The sequence below is a fragment of the Schistocerca nitens genome, chromosome 1, assembly GCF_023898315.1.
Source record: "Schistocerca nitens isolate TAMUIC-IGC-003100 chromosome 1, iqSchNite1.1, whole genome shotgun sequence".
Lineage (NCBI taxonomy): Eukaryota > Metazoa > Arthropoda > Insecta > Orthoptera > Acrididae > Schistocerca > Schistocerca nitens.
The window spans coordinates 1,083,393,092-1,083,414,311 of record NC_064614.1 but is presented as its reverse complement, the minus strand read 5'-3'; the positions used below and the strand labels follow the sequence as shown (position 1 = coordinate 1,083,414,311).

General features: G+C 39.4%; 1 protein-coding gene across 13 annotated transcripts in view; it reads left to right on the top strand.

Moving 5' to 3' along the window:
• Positions 1 to 12,166: 12,166 nt before the first annotated feature.
• LOC126198503 (atlastin) overlaps positions 12,167 to 21,220 on the top strand; it is a 144,632-nt gene continuing 135,578 nt past the window's right edge. The window contains exons 1-3 of one of the 13 annotated variants that reach the window (XM_049934953.1): positions 20,055 to 20,268; positions 20,305 to 20,376; positions 20,449 to 20,754. In XM_049934953.1, coding sequence (XP_049790910.1) covers positions 20,121 to 20,268; positions 20,305 to 20,376; positions 20,449 to 20,754 — 526 coding nt within the window. In that variant the 5' untranslated portion in view covers positions 20,055 to 20,120. Of the gene's footprint in view, positions 12,387 to 20,053; positions 20,755 to 21,220 lie in introns of those variants that run through there. The other 12 variants (XM_049934963.1, XM_049934927.1, XM_049934894.1 and 9 more) reach the window with 12 other exon arrangements.

Sequence of the window (21,220 nt, the reverse complement as noted above, 5' to 3'; positions counted from 1 at the left end):
TAGTGGCTATTAATATGAACTAGACTATGTATCCGTTTCTCCAATAGCCAAACCGAGGCACAGCAATCGATAGTTTGGACAAAATAATACTTCGTAATATATATATTCTTTCTGAAACTCTTGGTATTTATTTCTCAACATAGCATTGCTGGTGATGAACACAGTTCTCCCATTGAGAGACCAGTTTGTTGATACTAGCACTATAAACTGTTTGTTGATGGAGCCACAACCTCACCTCTGCTACCGTTGCCTCTTCACTATCAAGGTGAAGTCCTCAAAGGTGTTCTTTAATTTTTGGAAACAGATGAATATCAGATGAGGCAAAGGCAAGACTGTGTGGAAGGTGATCGATGACAAAGTGTCCAATTGTTGCAGCACTCCTGTGTGGTCTGGTATAGTCATGCTGAAGGAGTTGGTGCTCCATGTGTGGAAGTTTTGTACAATTAGAAATTTGATTACAGCTTGATGTTTCTTACACACTGACAATAATATTACACACCACCATATTACATTCTACAATTTGGAACCCTCCATCAGCAGAGGGCTGCAACTTGTGTCAGCAAAACGAAAAGTCACTGAGTAATATGCATGACATGTAATACCTCAACAGATGTTGAGAACAGAATAAAAAATTTGAAGGCATTACTTTTTAGCATATCCTCATATATTAAATGTGAACAAATTTCTCTTTTCCAAAAACACTTTTCCTGCTACTGAAAACCTGCATTTTATCTATTCTTTACTTCAGCTATTGTCCATTTTTTAATCTATAAACGCCATAAATTTGGGTTTATCTTTCTTCAACCTATCTTCTACGATAAGTTACAGCCTCACAAGTTCTTACACATCTATGGAGCACAAACTTATCTTCCCCAGATCACCTCCTATCAATTATTCCATATAAGTCTCACTATCCTCATCCTTCTCCTGGTTAATGGTTAATTACGCTGCTTTCCTCACATTTTCTTTTTGTACATCATGATTTCCCATGTGTTCTGTACACCTTATTTTTCCCTTGATTTCTGATGGTTCACACAATATTATGCTCCGGATGACCACTTTCAGGAATTTCTGCCTGAATTCCACATAAATATTTGATACCAATAAGGCTCCATTTTAAACTTTTTATAACATAACAATATTGTTGGAGAGTCAATAAATCTTCCTGTTGCTGTGTCGTTTCTTTTATAAGTGTAGGCGTACTTGTTTCCTCTTATTATTTTTAGATTTGATCCATTATGGACCTCACATTTTTGTTCTTGTTTCTCCTTATTTTGTTCTTTGATTAGCTTTAGTGAAATGATCAGCACAGTCATGTAGATTAAGGTCTCATACAAAACAAGCTGAAATAGTTCCTCCTGCAGATGACACTAATATTGTAAACACTCCAAGTATACTAACAGAAACAGAAGAAATGGTAAACAGTGTCCTTAAAAGTATCATTGACTTGTCTTCTGTGAATGATCCCATGCTCAATTTTAAAAAGATGCAACATATCCAGTTACGCACATCTATGGGTACCACGCTAATGGTAAGTGTAACACAAGGTGAGGAAATAATAAGAAGGTGGAAAACTCAAAATTCTTAGATGTCCATATAGGTGAGAATTTAAAATGGAAAAAGCACATTTTGAAACTCCTAAAAGAACTTAGTTCAGCCACATTTGCAATTAGAATCATTGCAAATCTTGGCGAGAGGCAAATCAGTAAGTTGATATGTTCGGTTTATTTTCATTTAATAATGCCATATGGAATAATGTTCTGAGGTAACTCATCTTTACAAAAGAAAGTCTTCACTGCTCAAAAAAGGTGCTGTAAGAAAAATACATGGTGCTCACCTCAGATCGTCTTGTAAACATCTCTTTAGGGAGTTAGGTATGTTGACTACTGCTTTACACTATATTTATTTCCTTATGAAGTTTGTTGTAAATAATGCATTGCAGTTCAAGAGTAACAATGATGTACATAATTACAACATGGTACCAAAAGAAAAATTAACAGTTGTTATGCCACGACAAGTTTGTATTTAGCACAAAACAAGATGCCCAATGCTGCAACCAAAACATCTGATCACTTACCAAGTGATATGTAATGTCTGACAGACAGCAAACTAAAATTTGAAAGCAAATTGAAAAAGTTTTGATGAACTATTGAAAACTGTGGTACAATTTTTTCTGCACCGTGTGCAAAAGATAGCCTGTGCCCTGTAGTTTCAGATCTTGCACTACTAGTTGTAGTGGCACCTTAGTTCACAAGAAATGCCAGTTTCACTTACTGTCATATATCTATGTCATCTAGAAACCTGCATATTTGGTTTTGATCTGCTAAGAAGTTTAGTCTTTTTCTGAGCTATTATTTTACTTTCTTAATTGTCTCTTCAACATGTAAGTCAAAAGCAGTGGTCTTAACCTGCACCCTGACTCTGTTCTTTCTTCACAAAAACTGTCTGTTCTACTTCAGTTACTGCCATTTACTTTTTGGAGCTGTTTTAAGAAGATAGTTAGTCTTTCCTATTTGGTCTCAAACATCTCAGGACACTTTCAAAGATTTTTTCTAGTCCCACAAACATTAGCAAGGTTTACTGATTAATCTTTACTCTTTTTTTCTATTATTATTCACAAAGTTGGAATTGCTTCTCTCGTACATTTTTCTTTTGTGAAACAAAACTACTTTTCAGACAGTATCTCCTTTGTTTATCTATTTCTTCTTCTGTGTTTTATTCTATTCAGCAACCATATATAGCCTGCTCTAAGCTGCTTTTATATCAATATTAGCTTTCCTAGTGTGTCTGAAGCATCAGCATTTATCCCCTTTGCATTTATCCCCTTTTATATTTGTATCTTTCATCGGATTATTGCTTTTACCCAAAGGGTGATCTGCCTGTATAGCATAATGTGCAGCATGCCAGCCTGTGAGACAGAGATGTGAACCAGATTTGGATTCAATCCATACAGCTGATTAATGACTGTGGACCGGTAAATCTGCCAACCTAACTGCAACTTTTAGGCCCTTTCCCACTGTCCTCAAAGTAAATGCTGGGCTGATTCCAAAATTCCTTTTTGTTGAATACAATACACAAACAGCTAAAATATGATGTCACACAGGACAAAGTTTAAACAATTAAAAGGACAGGATGAAATATCAACAATATTATGAAAACGATAGATTGCCACTCACTATAAAAATAATACATAGAGCTACAGACAGGCACAATGAGAAAGCTATTACACATTTAGCTTTTGGCAGAAGTCTTCTACAGGAAAGAAACACATACACAAAACTTCCTGGCAGATTAAAATGTGTGCCAGACCAAACTCGAACTTGGGATCTTTATCTTTCGCGGGCAAGTGCTCTACCTATTCTCATTCTGGAAACACATACACCTTCATGTAAGTAAGTACACCTCATGCACAATTACCACTATCTCTGAAAACTCTGGCTAGAATACATCTGTCACATTGAAGAAAAGCAACAATCTGGAGTGGGAAGGGGTAGCAGGATACAAGTGAAAATAGAGAAGAGCACTGTTTGTTGTAGTGTGCAGGGACTAGATGGTGGCACAGTAAGCCTGTTAGGCACAGTGTTGGGAGGCTTTGGGCATAATAGGAGAGGGGGAAGGTGGAACGTGGAGGAGAAAAGGAGAGGAGAAGGAAAATGGCAAAAGACCAGTGTGTGCATTAGAAGAAAGTGGCACACAATGAGAGTGAGACGACATGAATAGGAAGGAGGTGATAGGACAGAGGGGGTGGAAACTGTTGATTGGAGGGTGTTGAGCAGTAGATTACCACCAATTGAGGCCAGGATAATTTTGAGATCAGAGAATGTGTTGTAAGGATAACTCCCGTCTGTGCAGTGCAGAAAAGCTGGTGGTGGAGGGGAGGATCCAGATGGTCCAGGTTGTGAAGCAGCCATTGAAACCAAGCAAGTTGTGTTCAGCTGTATATTGTGCCACAGAACGCTCCCCTTTGCTGTTGGCCACAGTTTGTCAATGGGCACTCATCATGGTGGACAGCTGGTTGGTAGTCATAACAATATAAAAAACTGTGCAGTGTTTGCAGCAAAGCTGATATTTGATATAGCTTTCACAGGTGGCCCAGCCTCTGATGGGGTAGGATAATCCTGTGACAGGACTGGAATAGGAAGTACTGGGTGGGTGGACTGGGCAGCTCTTGCACCTAGGTCTTCCACAGGAATAAATAGCTGTGGCAAAATTGGGATTAGAGTGACATATGAATGGACTGGGGTGTTATGGAGATTGAATGGGCGATGGAACACAACTTTACGTTCGTAACTACCTATCAGCTGTCCACCAGGATGAATGGCCACCACCAAATTATGGCCAAGAGCAAAGGGGACCAGACTTTTGCGCAACATCGCAACATGCAGCTGAACATAGCATGATTGATTTCAATGGTTGGTTCACAAGAGGAGCCATCTGGAACCTCTCCTTTACCACCATCTTTTCTGAGCTGCACAGATGGGAGTATCCTTGCAACACATTTTCACGCCAAAAATTATCCTGGTCTCAACTTATGGTAACCTACTGTACCCACACCCTGAGCCAACAGTTTCTGCCCCCTCTGTCCTATTATCTCCTTGCTATTCATGTCCCGTCACCCTCATTGTGTGCTGCTCTCTCCCAACCCATCCTTTAGTTTTTTTCCCTTCACTGCTCCTCTCCCTTTCCACTCCCTGTTTCCCTTCCCCCCTCCCCCACAACCACCCCATGCTGCAAGTTGCAGCCTTGTCATGCACCCATCTTGTCCTTGCATGCTCTGCCAAACAGCATTCTTCTCTACAACCACCATTGTCCTGCTATCCCTCCTCCTTCCCCATTCCATTCCGGATTGCTGCTTTCATTCAACATGACACAACAGTTGCCTTCCAGCTAGAGCTGTTTGAAACAGTGGTCAAGTGTACATGAGGTGTACCTGCTTGTGTGAATCTGTTTGTATTTTCTTTTCTGAAGAAGGCTTTGCTGGAAGCTCCTCAATATGTAACAGTCTTTTTGTTTCTGTCTGCAACTCAATTTCTCATCTTCATGGTGAGTAAGCGTCTGTCCTATTCATAATATTGTTGTCAGAACAAAGTTGACAAAGTTCACAGTCAGCTGATGCACACGACTTCCATCCTTTATGTTACCTTAGTGACTGTGATGTCAGGAAAGGCATCCAGCCATATACTTGAATAACAATATAAAGTTCTCCAATTCATGAAAAACTGGACCCTGTACTGGATGGGATGACTGCTAGGGAAAAGAACAAGAAGACTGCGTTTGACAGGAAGAAGCAGGTTGGCAGCTTTTTACTTTTCCTAGAATGCTTGCTTGAACATTTTGTTTCATATTATTCCTAGTCCACTTTTTCATAGCTTTACTGTTAGTTACCTAGCACTTCACCAATTTCTGTATGAGAAAAAATATCAGAGCACCATTTATACACACCTCCTCAAAATTTTGAAATATCATAGAATTTACTATAATGACTGCTTATGGTACACCCATTTGAGGTTTGTACAATATCTTACTAACAAAATTAAACATAATTCCTTCTGAAAACAGAAATGATCTTGGTTAGTTACAAAAAATCATTACAAAACAAAGCAGGCTCTCTCCTAAGTGTACACTTGGTAGACAAAAATAGCAAAAATCTTTATCTGATGATGATGATTATTATTATTATTATTATTATTATCAGTATTTAGTAGTATGTCCTCCCCGACACATGGATGAGTTCTTTCATTCTGGAAGGCATGCTCTGGATAAGACCAACAAGTTTATCTTGAGGTATGAGGTCCCACTCCTCATAGGCAGCTTCAGTGAGGTCCTGATGATCATCAAGCAGAATCAAACAGGTCCCATACATGCTCAGTTGAATTCATTTCTAGGGACGGTTCCGGCCAATGCATTTGATTGATGTTGCATCTCTGAAGATACTGAGACACTGCTAGAGTACTGTGTGGTCTTGCGTTGCCATCAGCTAGGATGAAGTTGTCACTGACTTTATGTCTACAGGGCCTTTCAATCATTTGTAGGACCTCTTGTAGGTATCGAGGACCAGGCAAACTGCCAGAGATGGGAATTAGAGGTGTCTGCCGTCCCATCATTATTGCTGCCCAGAACATTACACTTACACAACAAATGGATGGACTTCCTGAATATATCAGCACTCCTTGTGTTGTCTAGCACTTCTAACCCTCGGACATATAGTGTCAATCACAACCCAATCCTGTTCTTGTCTGCAAACATGACATTTCTCCTCTCTGCAACAATCCAATGTTGATGTGCAAGAGCCCAAGTCCTTTGATTGCGTCGGTTCCATTGGTCTACTGCATAACTTCTCATTGGTCCTACGGAATGAAGATCACCCTGATGAGATCTTCTATGCACTGTTTGAGATACAGATTCTTGTTGCCCAGGAGAAGTCATTTCCAGTGCTTCTGGCAGTTGACATTGGGTGCCTGTGAGCCGACAATTGGAGGACAGGATCCTGCATTTGTATTGTCATATCAGGAGACCACTGTGAGGTCTGTTCCTCACATTTCCCATCTCTCTGTAGTTCCTCCACAGCTTAGACACACAACTTTGGGTGACATGTAATCAATCGGCAACATCTTTCTGTGTATGACCTGGTGAAAGTAAAGCTACTACCCTGACTCTATCAAAGTGTCATATGCCTCTACATGGCATGTTACTTTAGTGCTGAACACAAACTGAATGAAACTGTTGTTGATACAGGACTGCTCCTGGTGTCCCGCTGTGGCAGCAGTATGTTTAAATTACTGAGAAATAGCCATAAAGCATTCCAGTAGTAAACACCATGCAGAGTATGGGCTCTGACTGGATAATACATGAAGTGTCTAGGTCAATGAGACCTCTAGTATTGTAGACTACATTTTACAGTAGTATTCCAAACTTTTGTTGACCAGTGTAGTTAAAACATCTCTAAATTCTGACATATTTAAAATCATGAAATATTTATGAATGTTTAATGCAATTGAATAACTAAAAAAAAAATCTATTCACCAAGTGGTAGCAGGAGAACGTACTCACATACAAAAAGGTTTAACTTATGCAAGCATTAAGATCCAGTGGCTCCTTCTTCTGGCAGAAGAGTTGAAGCGGAAGGGAAAGGACTGAAGATGTTTAGGAAAAGGGCTAAAGTTCAAAAAATTGCCCAGAATCCCAATTCAGAGGAGACTTAACATCAGTAAGCAGCAACTAAAAAGTGGACTATTTCTATAGACTTTCAAATTACAAATTATGTAATAAAAAAATATAAAGAAAAAATTTTACTTCCACTAACCAAAATCATCAACCAAATGTTACATGAGGGAATCTTCCCAGACTGCCTACTGTGACATCCACCCCTAACAAAAATCTCCTGATAACTATCATCCCATCTCAATCACACCAATCACGTGGAAAAATTACAGAATATTGTACACACAAACAGATGAACCAGCACTTCAGGCAAACTAATATACTTAATTCTTCATATTATAGTTTCAGACCTCATCTTTCCATTGTCAAAGTAGTTGAGATGGTCACAAAAATATATGATTCTCTTGAAAGTAAGGAAACAATCTGTTCTACTCTTCTGGATTTGAGTAAAAAGGTTCTGTCTCCCATAGTATACTTATCAAAATACTCCAGTACTACAGAGTTGGAGAGAATGCTCTTTACCTTACTGAGTCATACTGAAATAACAGAGAGCAGATGATAACTATAAAATCCAAATATCAGACTCATTAACTATTATAAAAAGGCATTCTACAGAGCTCAGTAATGTGTCCATTCCTGTTCATTGTGTGTATAAACAATTTACCCTCATTCTTCAAACAATGCAAAATCTGGGATGGAATAATAACAACTTTTTAAAAAGGGTAGATTGCTACTCATCATATAGAGAAGATATTGAGTCACAGGCAGCCACAACATAAAGACTGCTATATGTGCGAGCATTTGGCCAACAGGTCTTCTTCTAAAGTAGAAAACATCCACACATTCATGCAAGCACAACTCACATACGCATGAACATTGGCCTCTATGCCCAGAGAAAGTGGTCATATGCGCATGTGAATTGTGCTTGCATGAATGTGTGAGAGAACTTTGCTTGCATGAATATGTGTGCGTGTGTGTTCTACTTTAGAAGGAGGCCTTGTAGCTGAAAGCTCATATGTAAGCAGTTGTTGTTGTGCCTGTCTATGACTTAATATCTCCTCTATATGATGAGTAGCAGTCTATGATTTCCATAATATTACCCTTATTATTTCCATGTGTATGCAGATGATACAACCCTAATAACAAAAGTTGATGGCCTAGGGCAGCAGCACCATAATGTAAATACAGCAATATATATATCAAAGCACTAATTGGTTCCAGGCATATTATTTACAAATTAACAATAATAAAACTGAAGACACTGTTTTCAATGGAAGTGTCTCCAATGAAGATCACAAAATAATTAAACTGTTTCTATGTTTATCGGGAACTCAGCTGTGTGAGTCACACAAAAAAATTGTGCTCCAAACTGTCTCGAGTGATTTATCTATCGTACTGATTGGGGAATAATGTAAGCAAACCGCTATTAGTGTATGCATGTTTTGCTTCCCATCTTACCTATGGAACTCTTCTATAACTGTGCCAGCTCAAAAATTGTATTCAAGTGGCAAAAAAAGATCACTTCAAAGGGTGCAGTATTATAACAATCCTTATCCTCTCTATATGTAGCTGACTTCTCAATATTAAAGAGAATTAGGATGTCTGTACACAAGTGCAATACAAGAACTGGACAATCAGTTGATATGTACTACAGTAGGCTAACTAAGGTTCACAAAAGCACGAACATCTAGGCCTCAGACTTTTCAATAGACTTCCACAAGCTGCCCATTCTATTCCTTACAATACTAAAATTGTTTTAGCTGAATGTTTTTTTTTTCATAAAAAAAGAGTATGAGGAATCTGGCATAAATGACTTAGCGCTGTGACTACTTATTGTCATACTAAGTTGCAACAAATTGTTGGTTTAAAGGTTGCAGTACATATTGTTTTCACATGTGTCACTGATGTAAATACCGTGAAATTTTATGAACTTTATGTCTCTTGGGATTCTGTAAAAATATTTACCAAGAACATATAAAATGTTCTCTACCCAAATAACACTTTTTTTTCACGTGATACTGGTTGCACATGGTTGTGACACCAGAAAGGGCATGTGTCATGACAGACGTGTGGAAAAATGGAAATGAGCATTTGGCATCTTCGGCAGGTAGGCCCTTGCGGGACAGGTCCGACCGTCTTGGTCTTATTACATTGGACGCTTCACTGGGCGACCTGCGCGCTGGATGGGGATGAAATGATGATGGGGACAGCATAACACCCAGTTCCTAAACGAAGAAAATCCCTGACCCAGCCGGAAATCGAACTTTTTTTATTTATCGTTGTGTTTGGTCATTGTGGACGTCACGTGACATCCGTTTAAGTTCGTTGTTGATCCTTTAACTCAGTTTTTATTTTTATTATTATTATTATTACAGAAGCCAAGCAGCTCTCTGACCGAACATGCTGAGTTACCGTGCTGGCACACCTCAGCTATAGGGGCGGACATGACAGCCATGTGAAAGATGTATAATGAGGAACCATTCATCAAGCGACGTCACTCAGCGAGCAGGGAAAAGCCGGTCAACAGTTTTGACGTAAAGGAATGTAAAAACGTTCCACAGTGCATTTCAAATGGCGATAATCACATACGCCGTCAACGGCACGGAACGGTAGATATGGAACAGGACGCCACTGTCCGGATTTCTCAGGGTGAAAGCTTTGACATGACGTTGGAAAGGGTTGTGGGATGTTGATGTTGCAGGAAAAAGGGGGGGGGGAGAATTTTGTCGTCGTCTGCTAACATCAGAAGCTAATTTATTTTCGCAACGCTGACTTCTGCTATAGTTGTGGGTTTTGTGCTTTTGCGTCTTCCTTCATAGGCTATAATTTATTATATTCCTTTATTTTCGTGAGAAATGACAAATGTTCTATGACCACTAGAGTGTTTTTTTCCGTTGAGTGTTCTTCTATAATATATGCCATATGCCTGAAAGCGAAAAATGATGTACGTGTTGTAATAAATCAAAGAAGGTGTGTATAAATAAGAACTTGAACTGACGAAGCAATTTTCATTAAAAACCTTTTGTTGTGTGAAAAAGTCAGCTCTTTTAAAGAGAAAAATACAGTTTTTGTGACTTTATTTGCTATGTACGAAAACAAAAACGAAAATAAACGGAATTGGTAAGACAAACAGACTCTTTGTATTTCTTTAGAAATATTGTTTGATGTGTTTGTATTTATATATTTTCTCTAACAAATAAATGTCGATGTTTTGAAATATTTTCACTTCTCAGCAATTTACTATACAAAATGGATCAATGATATCCATTACGAAGTTTGCGTTGGCTGTTAATTAACTTTATAATTGTTAGTTCCTTAATTCTAATAAACATTGGACTTCGACTTTTTGTATTCTGGACGGCATCTCACAAGCTCATTTTAACCGTTCGGTACTGGGTTAATAAAACTGACGTTCAGTTTACTGTGAACCCTCCATGGTTTGACGATGAAGTCGCCTGACGTTCCGTTGACGTCGACTTTGAATCGGCCTTTAATGGAGAAAGAAATATGTGGGCTCGTTTGCTTGAGTATCCATCAGCTGGGTTTTTTAGTAATTTTGTGCTATCTTCCTAAAGTCTAACTGGTTACTGCTATTCTCGTTGCCCCTTTTTGTACAGTCCCTCGCTTGAATCTTCTTTTAGCGCGATAAGTGTCCCGTGCTCTCAAGCAGCATCCGCTATAGAATTTTATTAGTAGTACCCTCTATTGTAGGCAGGCTTTCTTTTCCTAAGATCAGTGAAATAATCGAAGACTGCAATTTACGTGCAGCTGAACAAGGCTGGTTATTTCACTTCATATCTACTCACATTGTTTTATCCCACTGTTGCACGACGTAATTGAATCATGGTTTCCTAAGTATATGGCAATGAAAATTCGTAACAAGCTAAACGGAAAGAATGTTCTGAGTATGAACCTAGAAACACTGAAAACAAAGCTATATGATATACTTGTCAAACGCTGCTACTACACTGTTGAGGAGTTCATGAAGGATGAACCGAAAATCTAGTCATGTGTGTAAATGTAGCTGTCCTTCACAAAAGGGAGGAAAGAAAAATAAAGTTTATATTAATGTTAAAATTCTTTGTACCAATTAGGCCAAAGTTGTGTTATCAATTTTTTTTGACAAGTCTCCTGTACATTAATGATATGATTAGAAATTGTATGTTATGAGACGAATATAAAACACTATTCACTATTTTTCAATCATGAAGTCACTCTCAGAGTCTAATCGAGGATTTTGGTAGGAGTCTGAGATCTTAGATATTTTATATCGTCTAGACGTCTCCAAATCCTCAAGAGTAAACGAAGGGGGTTTCTTTATCCATTTTAGTACCAATTACAGTGGTGATAAAATTTTCGAGACTGTTTAGTCTGACAGCTATGTTGTAAAAAATCTATTTCTTTCTCGAGATTAAGAAGAAACAGATGTAGTCTCCTGCCTCCGACAGGATTCGCCCCTGAGTCATAGGCCAATAAATTCTTATATTCTGGAACGAGAAAGCGTTACATTTATAAAAGGAAAAGGCGGGCTAAGAAAAGACGATTATTACGACAGACGATGTATTCTTAGTGAAATAATGAACGGTACTTTATATGTTTGAACCTCTCATATTTTATGGATGTTTTCCAATACCAACATAGTCATTATGTATTTCAAGTAAGCAGTGTTTTAATCCTGTCAGCATTGTTACGGTTCGCATTAGCTTTTGGAGATGAAAATTACTGCATGTGTATTACTTACGAATCTCCATATGGGTAACGACTCCGCGAGCGCACATTGTAAAACTGAACTACAAATTTTATGGGATATTATTTAATAGCCACTGAATAACATACTATGGGAAGCAGATTTCATAGAAGACCTTTTTATTTGGTTTATTTTACCTGTAAACGCTGTGGATGATCTTAATGTGTTTATTTTGAACGGCCAAGATTGTGATTAAACATAAGCGTCATGTAATATCGAATAGTTTCTTTTTGATACGGAGTCGACGACAACGAAAGAAACAAAAGACGCAAAGTTCAAGGACAAGTTCTTGCAACCTAGATATAGGTAACCTCAGAATTTACATGTTTTCCATCATGTCTGAATATCTCAATTTTGTATGAACAACGCGCAGATTACCACTCCCGCCTCCGAGGAAGGATATGACGTTGGAATTAGAACAGTATGGCTGACAGTAAAGGACGTAAACATTCAAATACAAAGGAGAGATCGCATGAAGGTAAGTGCAGTTGTGTCCTTTTGTACTGTCACTGTAAGGAAGCTATTTGTGTGAAATGAGCAACGGTAAAAACTTTAAACTGGACTGTTGCCAATGACATATACATATTAGCAATATTGTATGTTATGTTATTTTGCACAATACCCACGAAGCGATTGATTCCTTAGAAAAGTATGTCGACTCGTAACTGGTGCATATTTTATGGTAGTAGGTTTGCTGTGCACGTATTTTTGGGACAAAAGCGAGTTGACAAAATTTACGTGCTCATGTTTATGTGTTGTCTAGTAGGCGTAGGTTATGTTTCATGTTTTCTAAACTGATATGCTAATACTGAACAATTTTTCGCCACAGTTGGTGGTGTGTATAACCATAGAATATCAGTCACCATATGGGAAAATTTTTGCGTACGTATGTTGCGTTGTGTGCAGAAATGATGGGTAAATGTTTGGGTTAGAGACTGTTTGCTTTTATAGTGTTTTGGATCAAAACCGCGCTTCGTTTAGCATATTCCTGTCACGTTTGTGCACACGCTGTGGATACTCACCTGTTCAGGCATTTAGTGTTTATAACGGCAGCTACAGTGCGAGACGTTAATAGAATCTGAATATAGCACTCTGTGTAATGAATTAGTGTGCTTAAATTTCCTCTGGAAGCTACTGGTTAGTTGCTCTCATGCACCATTATATTGATGTAAACATTATGAAACTCACGCTGATTTAATGTATACGTATGGGATGTATCACATATTTTAAACATGCGTCGTGTTTTTGAAATGTGTAGGTGAATACAGGATACAAAGTCAGACATGTCTAGCCATTCTATGTTTTTATTTTTTTGCCGTTGGCTTTGTTACAAATGAACAAACTATGTTCTAGAGGTTGCCGCTCTCTGAGAACTGTTATTCTGTTGTCATTTATGATATTTCCTGGCTCAGTGACAGGCAGCTAATTGTAATAATAGACAAATGAAATGCAGTTAAAACACTCACTACTTTTACAATATATCATATGTGATCTACCTCATGGTTGTAGTTGCAATATTTTGAGATGATTGTTGAAATTTAAGTGAGACAAAACATGATTCTAGTATTGTTGAAGTACTTTCTAAAGTGTCATTCATTGGTAGTAATCTGTTATGTGCTTGCCAATAAAACAAGAGAGAACTATTTGTTTGTTACGTCTTGATTATTTTTAATACTCTTGTTCTATTGAACTGAAAAAGTTTAAAGAAGAGTTGTGTGAATCGATACTTTTGATGATGTGTATGTTTCAAGGAGATGGTTCACCAAGTAAAGATCTTTTTTATCTGTTGTGGCGACTTAGAAACATCAGTACTACTTTCTTGTAACCCTGATTGAACAGCAATCATATCACTGGTGTCGTGGAACTTTTCTGCCATGTCTAAATCTATACTCTGCAAACAGGTCGACAGAAGCGTCCGATCCCACGCGTCGGCTTTGACCCATAACGGAAAGGTGTTGTGTGTGACGTCATGACGGCGCGGGGTTTGGTTTGAGTGTGGCTGTCTCCAGTTCTGTTTTATTTTATTTACTTTTCTGATCTGTTCGTTCTATCTCGTGAGTTTTTTTTTTTTTTTTTTTTTTTTTTTAATTTAAGAACACTTATTACTTATTTTAATTATCTGTTTCCTCCAATTTCTGTTTTAGTTTATTATATTTCTTTCTGATCTGTTTGTTCTATCCCGTGAGATTTTTTTTTTTTTTTTAAGACAAAAAACACTAATCAGCTACTGAAGCATCTTTATCTTCTATGGGTTGCAGGGGTTACGACCCCTGGGGAGGTGGGTGGGCATTCATGCATGGCTGTCTTCACTTACACGTTGTAGCTACGCAAGGCGTCTAAATTTGTTTATATTTAGTTTGTCCCCCACCCAAAATACCCCATTTCCCGCACTTGTCCCGTTAGTGTCATTAGGCTTCTTGTGGAAAGTGTGTGTGTGTGTGTGTTTTAGTTTCCGCCATATTTGTGATGTCATGGGTCAAAGCAGACGGGCGGGATCGGACGCTTCCGTACTTCTAGAATTTTTGTGCCACATAACTACAATCCTTTCATATTGCTGAAGCACCTGAATGCTTTTCCATGTTTTGTCTTGTAGCCACCACAGTTATCACCGCTTCATCCAGATTCCTTACTTTTTTTAACACTTTAGAGCCCCATGCCTGTAGTATAGTGTAGTCTTCAGTTTAGCCTAAATTACAGACACAATATTGTAGTCAGGACTGCCGTACCAGTTAAGTTTAGAATGTGGCAGTCCTCACTAAGACTGGTAATATTACTAGAAGGGAATTCTTTTCAACATTGAAGATAATGTAATATTATGGGCATGGCTTTCAAAGTATTAACTGAGGCAGAATTTACATAGTGATATCTATTAGTGCAGCATGGGCTTTCATTTTGTCTAACTACTACTTATTTTTAGTGTTTTCTCATCAACAGCCCTGTACATAATGTTGGCTCTCTCTCTCTCATAGAGGGCCATTACCATGTCTGTTGTGGGGATAATAATGTATTTTCCTATTGTTTTCCACATAGGTCTTCATAGGTATTGAACTGTAGTTCATTTGTGAATTTTACCAAATTATTTTTGTCTTTGGATACACCATACCATTAAACTGGTGTGTGCATAAGAAGGCGGCTATGTTATGCATGCGATGCAGAGACAGAATGACGGTGAATGTCTTGTGGCATTTTGTGTCATTAGCTTCAACCATTACTTGTCCTCGAACTGGCAATGCTGGGGTGAGTGCTACACCAGACCACTGCTTCTCTTGTCCCTGGTAAAATGTGTATGCTGAGAAAACTAAGCTTTTCTATCTATTACTTGTCATGTGTGCTTCACACTACCCATATTGAACAATGTAGTGGCTAAGTAACCTCACCATGCCTTAACTAACATGAAAATAGTGCACCAGAGACAGATACTACTGCCAGATGTGGCAGAATGACACTGCTATCGTTTGTGATTGCCCATTTTACAATCACCGCTGTTTGCCACTATTAACACAGTAGTTTGTTGGCCACTATTAACATAGTAGAGTTTTTGGGAGGTTGGGCTATAGGTGGTTAGACTTGTAGGAGCACCATCAAGAACAAGTTCTCTCTGTTCAAATGTTTCATTTTAGGGGGCCAGGGCAAGTTCATCTGCATAAATAAAATGTGTTCTAAGGAAGTGGCTGGTCACTTGTATACATATGAAACAGCAACAGAGCCAGCACAATTCAATTGCTTGAGGCAGACAATTTTTTTCTAAATTTTCCAGTTGAATTGTTGCCCTTGAAAATCAAGAAGAAACCTACCATTCTGCAATAGTGTTGGTATCTATGTGCTAAGTTTTGGATCCTTATTGGGAACAAATGCCTTTTGTAAGATAATAGAATGGTTACAGTATCAAATGCAGTACTAAGGTCAATGAAGCTTACGCCTGTGATGTATCTGTGTTCAAAAAAATGTTAAGTAAGTTGAGCTAGGTGGAGGATCTGTGTAACAGAACTCATGCCTGTTTTGAAGACAGTTCATTGTGGGTTGAACTATTGGTCAACAGCCTAAGTGATTCAGTTAGTTGAGTAGTATATTTTCGAATAACTTCTACTGTGTTCTGAGCTTTAAAAAGGCCATTACACTATGGCTATTTCTGTCATGGTTTTGGAATACTGGGCCTCCTTAAACTGTATCAACCATTCCTTTGTGGCCATGCGGAAGTTCATTGTTCTGCTGTGACAGCACTGAAACCAGCGGCTTTCCCTGCTTTACATTGGATTATTGCATTTCCAGTTCAGTGACATTAAAATATTGCTGGTGTTTCTTCGTAGGGCAATGGTGGACTTGTATTGTGGGAACAGGCTACAAATAAAAAAAAGTGAATTAATGGAAAATAAGCACACTTATAAAGTGTTCTTGCATTTGTACAAAGTAGGATTAAGGACTAAGTAAGTATTACACCATTGAAACCCAACATTTTCGTTTTGGAAATTAGATGGTAAACTAATGAGAGTGCTGATTTGTTATTGGAGAAGTAGTACTGCATTTCAGTGTGTTGACGTTTCCAACTAAAGTTAAATGAAAGACAGTGACACTTCAGTCTGAGTATATTCTTGCGGTTTTTATTCTGCTAAAGGATGTCGATGATCATGACATTTTGCTTAGTGATGTGATGAAAAAGCTTATAGTATGAGACTTTCATTCCTCTTTTTTTTTCCAGTAAGTTGCTTTTCTTGGTATTCATTGCCCAAACCAAGAACAAAACAAATTCAGAAAGGACGTACGCAGCTCAAGTCGTAAGGTGCAACTACTCTCCTGATAGCCAAAAATTTTGAGCTCATTCAAGCCGTTATACAGCATTTTACCCATTCTCAGTTGATGCATATGTATGTGTGTATATTTGATCTCGGTCCCAAGTTAATTGTTGCCTTCAAATTTCGAAAGACCAATATGAACACGCCCATCATTTTATCACCTCACAAAGCATTTTGTCTGCTGTTGTATGTATATTGTTTAAATGAAGAAACATAAGTTTAATTTTTAAGGCAAAAATGAAAAACCAAATCCTCTTTATTTGTACTATGTCCATTGTTTTATACCACAGAGGTAGATAAATATAGTAGAAACATGAAAAACAATCATTTTCACAGCATCGAGCAGATCAAAAGACTGTTAAGCTGCCAGACGTACTGGAACTAACGTATGCAGCTTTTTCACACGTCACTGCCGAACGCTGGCAGGGTATAGAACGACTCGTCATGAAAGAGAAAGAAAGAAAGAAAGAAAGAAAGAAGAGAGTATGCTGCACCTGGTTGGCTTCGTGGATTCTGTTGTTGATAGGCTCGTTATCAATGTAGCAGCAGGTGGTACTTCCAGAACTGAAATGCATTTCTCGGATTCGGATAAGGAAGGAGCTAAGAGATTGTATCTTTAGTGGCTTCAGTATTTAACTGTACCATGAAATCCTTCGTACTCTCTTATGGTACACACAGCTTACGCAGAAAAAAATTACTCTATTATTTAGTCAGGAATTTTCATCATTCTGGTTTTTAATTACAGTTGTAGGCCTATGTTAGCTAAAAACGATATGTATTGGTGTTTTCGTCTAGTCGTCTAAGGAGCATATTGTGGGAGATTGCTGTGTATTATTTCATTCTGCTTGAAAATTAAGACATTCGAAGGTGTATTGCTCCTCTGCTCGTATCTTTTTACGTGTGAACCGCAGCTGGCCATATCAGTGCAGGCTAGCTGTAACAGCTGACAGGCCAGTGCAGTTAGTTAAATGCGCCGGTAAAGCTGTTGTCCCGTATTATCGCTAAGTCGATGTGGGCATAACGCACAGCACAAAACGTACTTATTATCGTACTTGACAGTACTCGAGACGGCTTGGCTGCAGTCCCACTTGATACGGAAATCCAGTGAGGTTCCAACAAACGCGCGATACATAGTGCAATATTTAAATCAGATTTATTTTTATGGTGAACGTTTTATAGAAGTGTATCTGCTGCGCTAGAGATTCTTTAGTTCTCGAGAGGACATCAAATTAGTTGCTCTAGTTTTTTTTTTTTTTTCCCAGCAGAACTTAGAACAGTAGTCGCCGAAATTTTCACATCCTGTAATCGTCTGCCAGAATATTATTCCGCAACAATGGTGAAAATCGTATCAGTCGCTGACTAACTGGTTTTAACGTGGCACGGCCCTTACCACCGTTGCACAGTTATCCCGCCGATGACTCGCATAAAATAGCAGAAAACTATAAGAAAATTTTGACTAGCAGTATTTTATTAGTTCATATAAATGGTTCGGATGGCTCTGAGGACTATGGGACTTAACATCTGTGGTCATTAGTCGCCTAGAACTTAGAACTACTTAAACCTAACTAACCTAAGTACAACACACACATCCATGCCAGAGGCAGGATTCGAACCTGCGACCGGAGCGGACACGCGGTTCCAGACTGAAGCGCCTAGACCGCACGGCCACACCGGCCGGCTTTAGTTCATATAGATATGAAGAGTGATCAACTTTGATGAAAATTAGTCAGATCATGAAAATGTGCAGCCGAGACGCCTAAATAAACGATTTAAATCAGTCTTCATAAAAATACCGACAAATTATATTAAATAAGTAGTTTCAAAAAGGTATACGAGGGGTATTCATAAATAACGCATAGGTTGATATTACTGTGGATTGTTGATGCAACAACAACGAAACTTACGTCAGATGGAGCTGGGAGCTTGAGGAAGAAGCGCGTGTTTCTTCACATAAAATTGGCGACAATTAGAAATAGAGGCTGCAAGGGTATCTGGTACTGTGATAGTTGAAGACAAGATGTCGTACATCAAGATCGGAAATTCACGCGAAAGAAATGCACAGTGCATTTGTGGTGATTTTGCAGTGGACTGTGGTACAGTTTCACGGTGGGTTATCCTTTTCGTGGTGGTCGTATGAGTATAGACGATAATCCAAAAAGATGAAGTGTGAATCTTCTGGCAGATGGTCTTGTAACAGTTTGACTTGAGGTACTCTCTGTAGCCACGGGAATTTCCCCAACATCAGAATTCTATATTCAGAGAAACGATTTGAAGAAGAGAGAAATTTCTACGAGACGAGTCCCACACTGCTGGAGAAGCAGAAACGCCTGGACTCTGCAGCCTTGCTCAAACAACAATTCGACCGTGAAGGTAAAGGATTCTTGGTGTCGAATTGTCGATGCTGATGAAACTTAAATTAGAGAGGCTTTGAATCGGAGTTGAAATCGCAGTCCTATGTGTAAAGAGCTTCAGATTCTCAATGTCCAAAATAATTTCAACACTTTTATTCAAAGTTCAAGCAAATGATGAATTTTTTTGCTTATGATCACTAAGGAATCATCGTTACATAGTACCGCGTGGAACAAGTGTCACAGCTGTGTATTATCTTAACTTCATGCAAAAACCTGCTCAGAAAAATGCACAAAACCCGACCCCAGTTGCTTGAGGCTGGGCCACTCATTCATTCTCCACGACAATGCTCGCCCGCATTGTAGCAATGTTGTAGCTCAAAAACTGCGCGAATACTGATGAGAAGTGTTGTCGCGTTCTCCTTACATCCCGGAAATGAGTCTACCAGACTTCGACTTGGTCCCGAAGTTGGAAAAACCTGTGCGTGAGCGTCGTTATCTTTCTTTGGAAGAGCATTCTACCGCTGTTACCCTAGCCATTCGACAGACGAGCAGTAGTGGTGTCCTGAATGGAATAATAGAGCTTCCGAGACGATGGGACTCAGTCATAGAGAAGCAGGGAACTATATTGAAGGACTATAACGAGGTATTGAAAAAAAAATAAACGTATAAGAAATAAGAATAATGTTCGTTATTTATTAAATGCCCCTCGTACGTGTATGCCAGTACACGTGCGCACGATCTCATTGCCGTGCAGTGACTTGGATAACGTCTGTGATTACATTGTTATCGTTGTCGTTAGGAGTATAACGTGTTGTAGTGTCCTTAACAATACTCGGGCGAAGCGTTGCAGAGATGTGGAGAAGCCCAACCCATCGACAAGAGCCTGCAGACTCTAGGGAGAGCCGGATACGCAGAATAAAATGAAACCTTGGCAAAGTTTTCGTGGGCCTAAAATATCGCGTGGTGCGCTGCGGCGACGGCCTCTGCGGCGCGCTGTCTGTAGTGTGCAGCGTGGGCTCCAGCACAGCGCAAGTGCTGGCTAGCGTTGCGAAGCTGCTTGCAAGTTAAGCAATGACGGGTGACAAGCGTAGTAACGAATCCCCGACACCGGGGCGCAGCGGGCCTCGCCGACCGGCCAGACGGCAGAGTTCGGGTCGGCAAGTGACCCCTGCCCAGCAGGTACCTGCTCAGCAAGCTCCTGTGGCTACCCAGCAAGTACCTGCTCAGCAAGCTCCTGTGGCTACCCAGCAAGTACCTGCTCAGCAAGCTACTGTGGCTACCCAGCAAGTACCTGCTCAGCAAGCTACTGTGGCTACCCAGCAAGTACCTGCCCAGCAAGCTACTGTGGCTACCCAGCAAGTACCTGCCCAGCAAGCTACTGTGGCTACCCAGCAAGTACCTGCTCAGCAAGCTCCTGTGGCTACCCAGCAAGTATCTGCGCCTGCCGAGCCAGTATCTGCCCAACAAGTTCCTGTGGATACCAAGCAGGTATCTGCTCAGAAAGGAGCTGTGCTTGTTAAGCAAGTACCTGTGCCTGCCCCACGAATATATGCTCAGCAAGCACCTGTTCCTGCCCAGCAAGTGTCTACTCAGCAAGTAGCTGTGCCTGCCCAGCAAGAACCACCGCCTGCTGCACGTCCAACAGTTGAGAAAGTGTCTACTCAACGATTACCTGCCCAGCGGTCGTCTACTCAGCAAGCATCAGGCAAGCATATCACTCCGTCTGGAATTCTTTTGCTAATGAGAAAGGACATGCATGGTAATATGTAATACCGACACTTTTGATACTTTCAGGAACGTTGCTAGATGTTTTACTGCCTTAGGCGAGAACTGATAAAATACGCCCCCTCTTTTTCAATCCCATCGGTCTAGTCTTCTCGGTCTCCTTCTCTCTACCACCGACATCCAACAGCACAAGAATGTAAATCTCCTATTACACTTTTAATCACCAAACTAAGGTGACAAAACGTCCTCTTTTTTTCTTAGAGTACCCCTCAATTTTCAAGCTTTGTCCTCATTTCCTTTAAAAGTGATTGAGGACAAACAGTGTCCCCAGTTTATTTTTTGTTCAGTTTTTCAAATTTTCCAAAATAACTGAAGTTGAAAGAATGTGCTGAAGATTTTAAATCGGAACTCAACTGAATACACCAGCGTAGCCAAATTTGGCATCA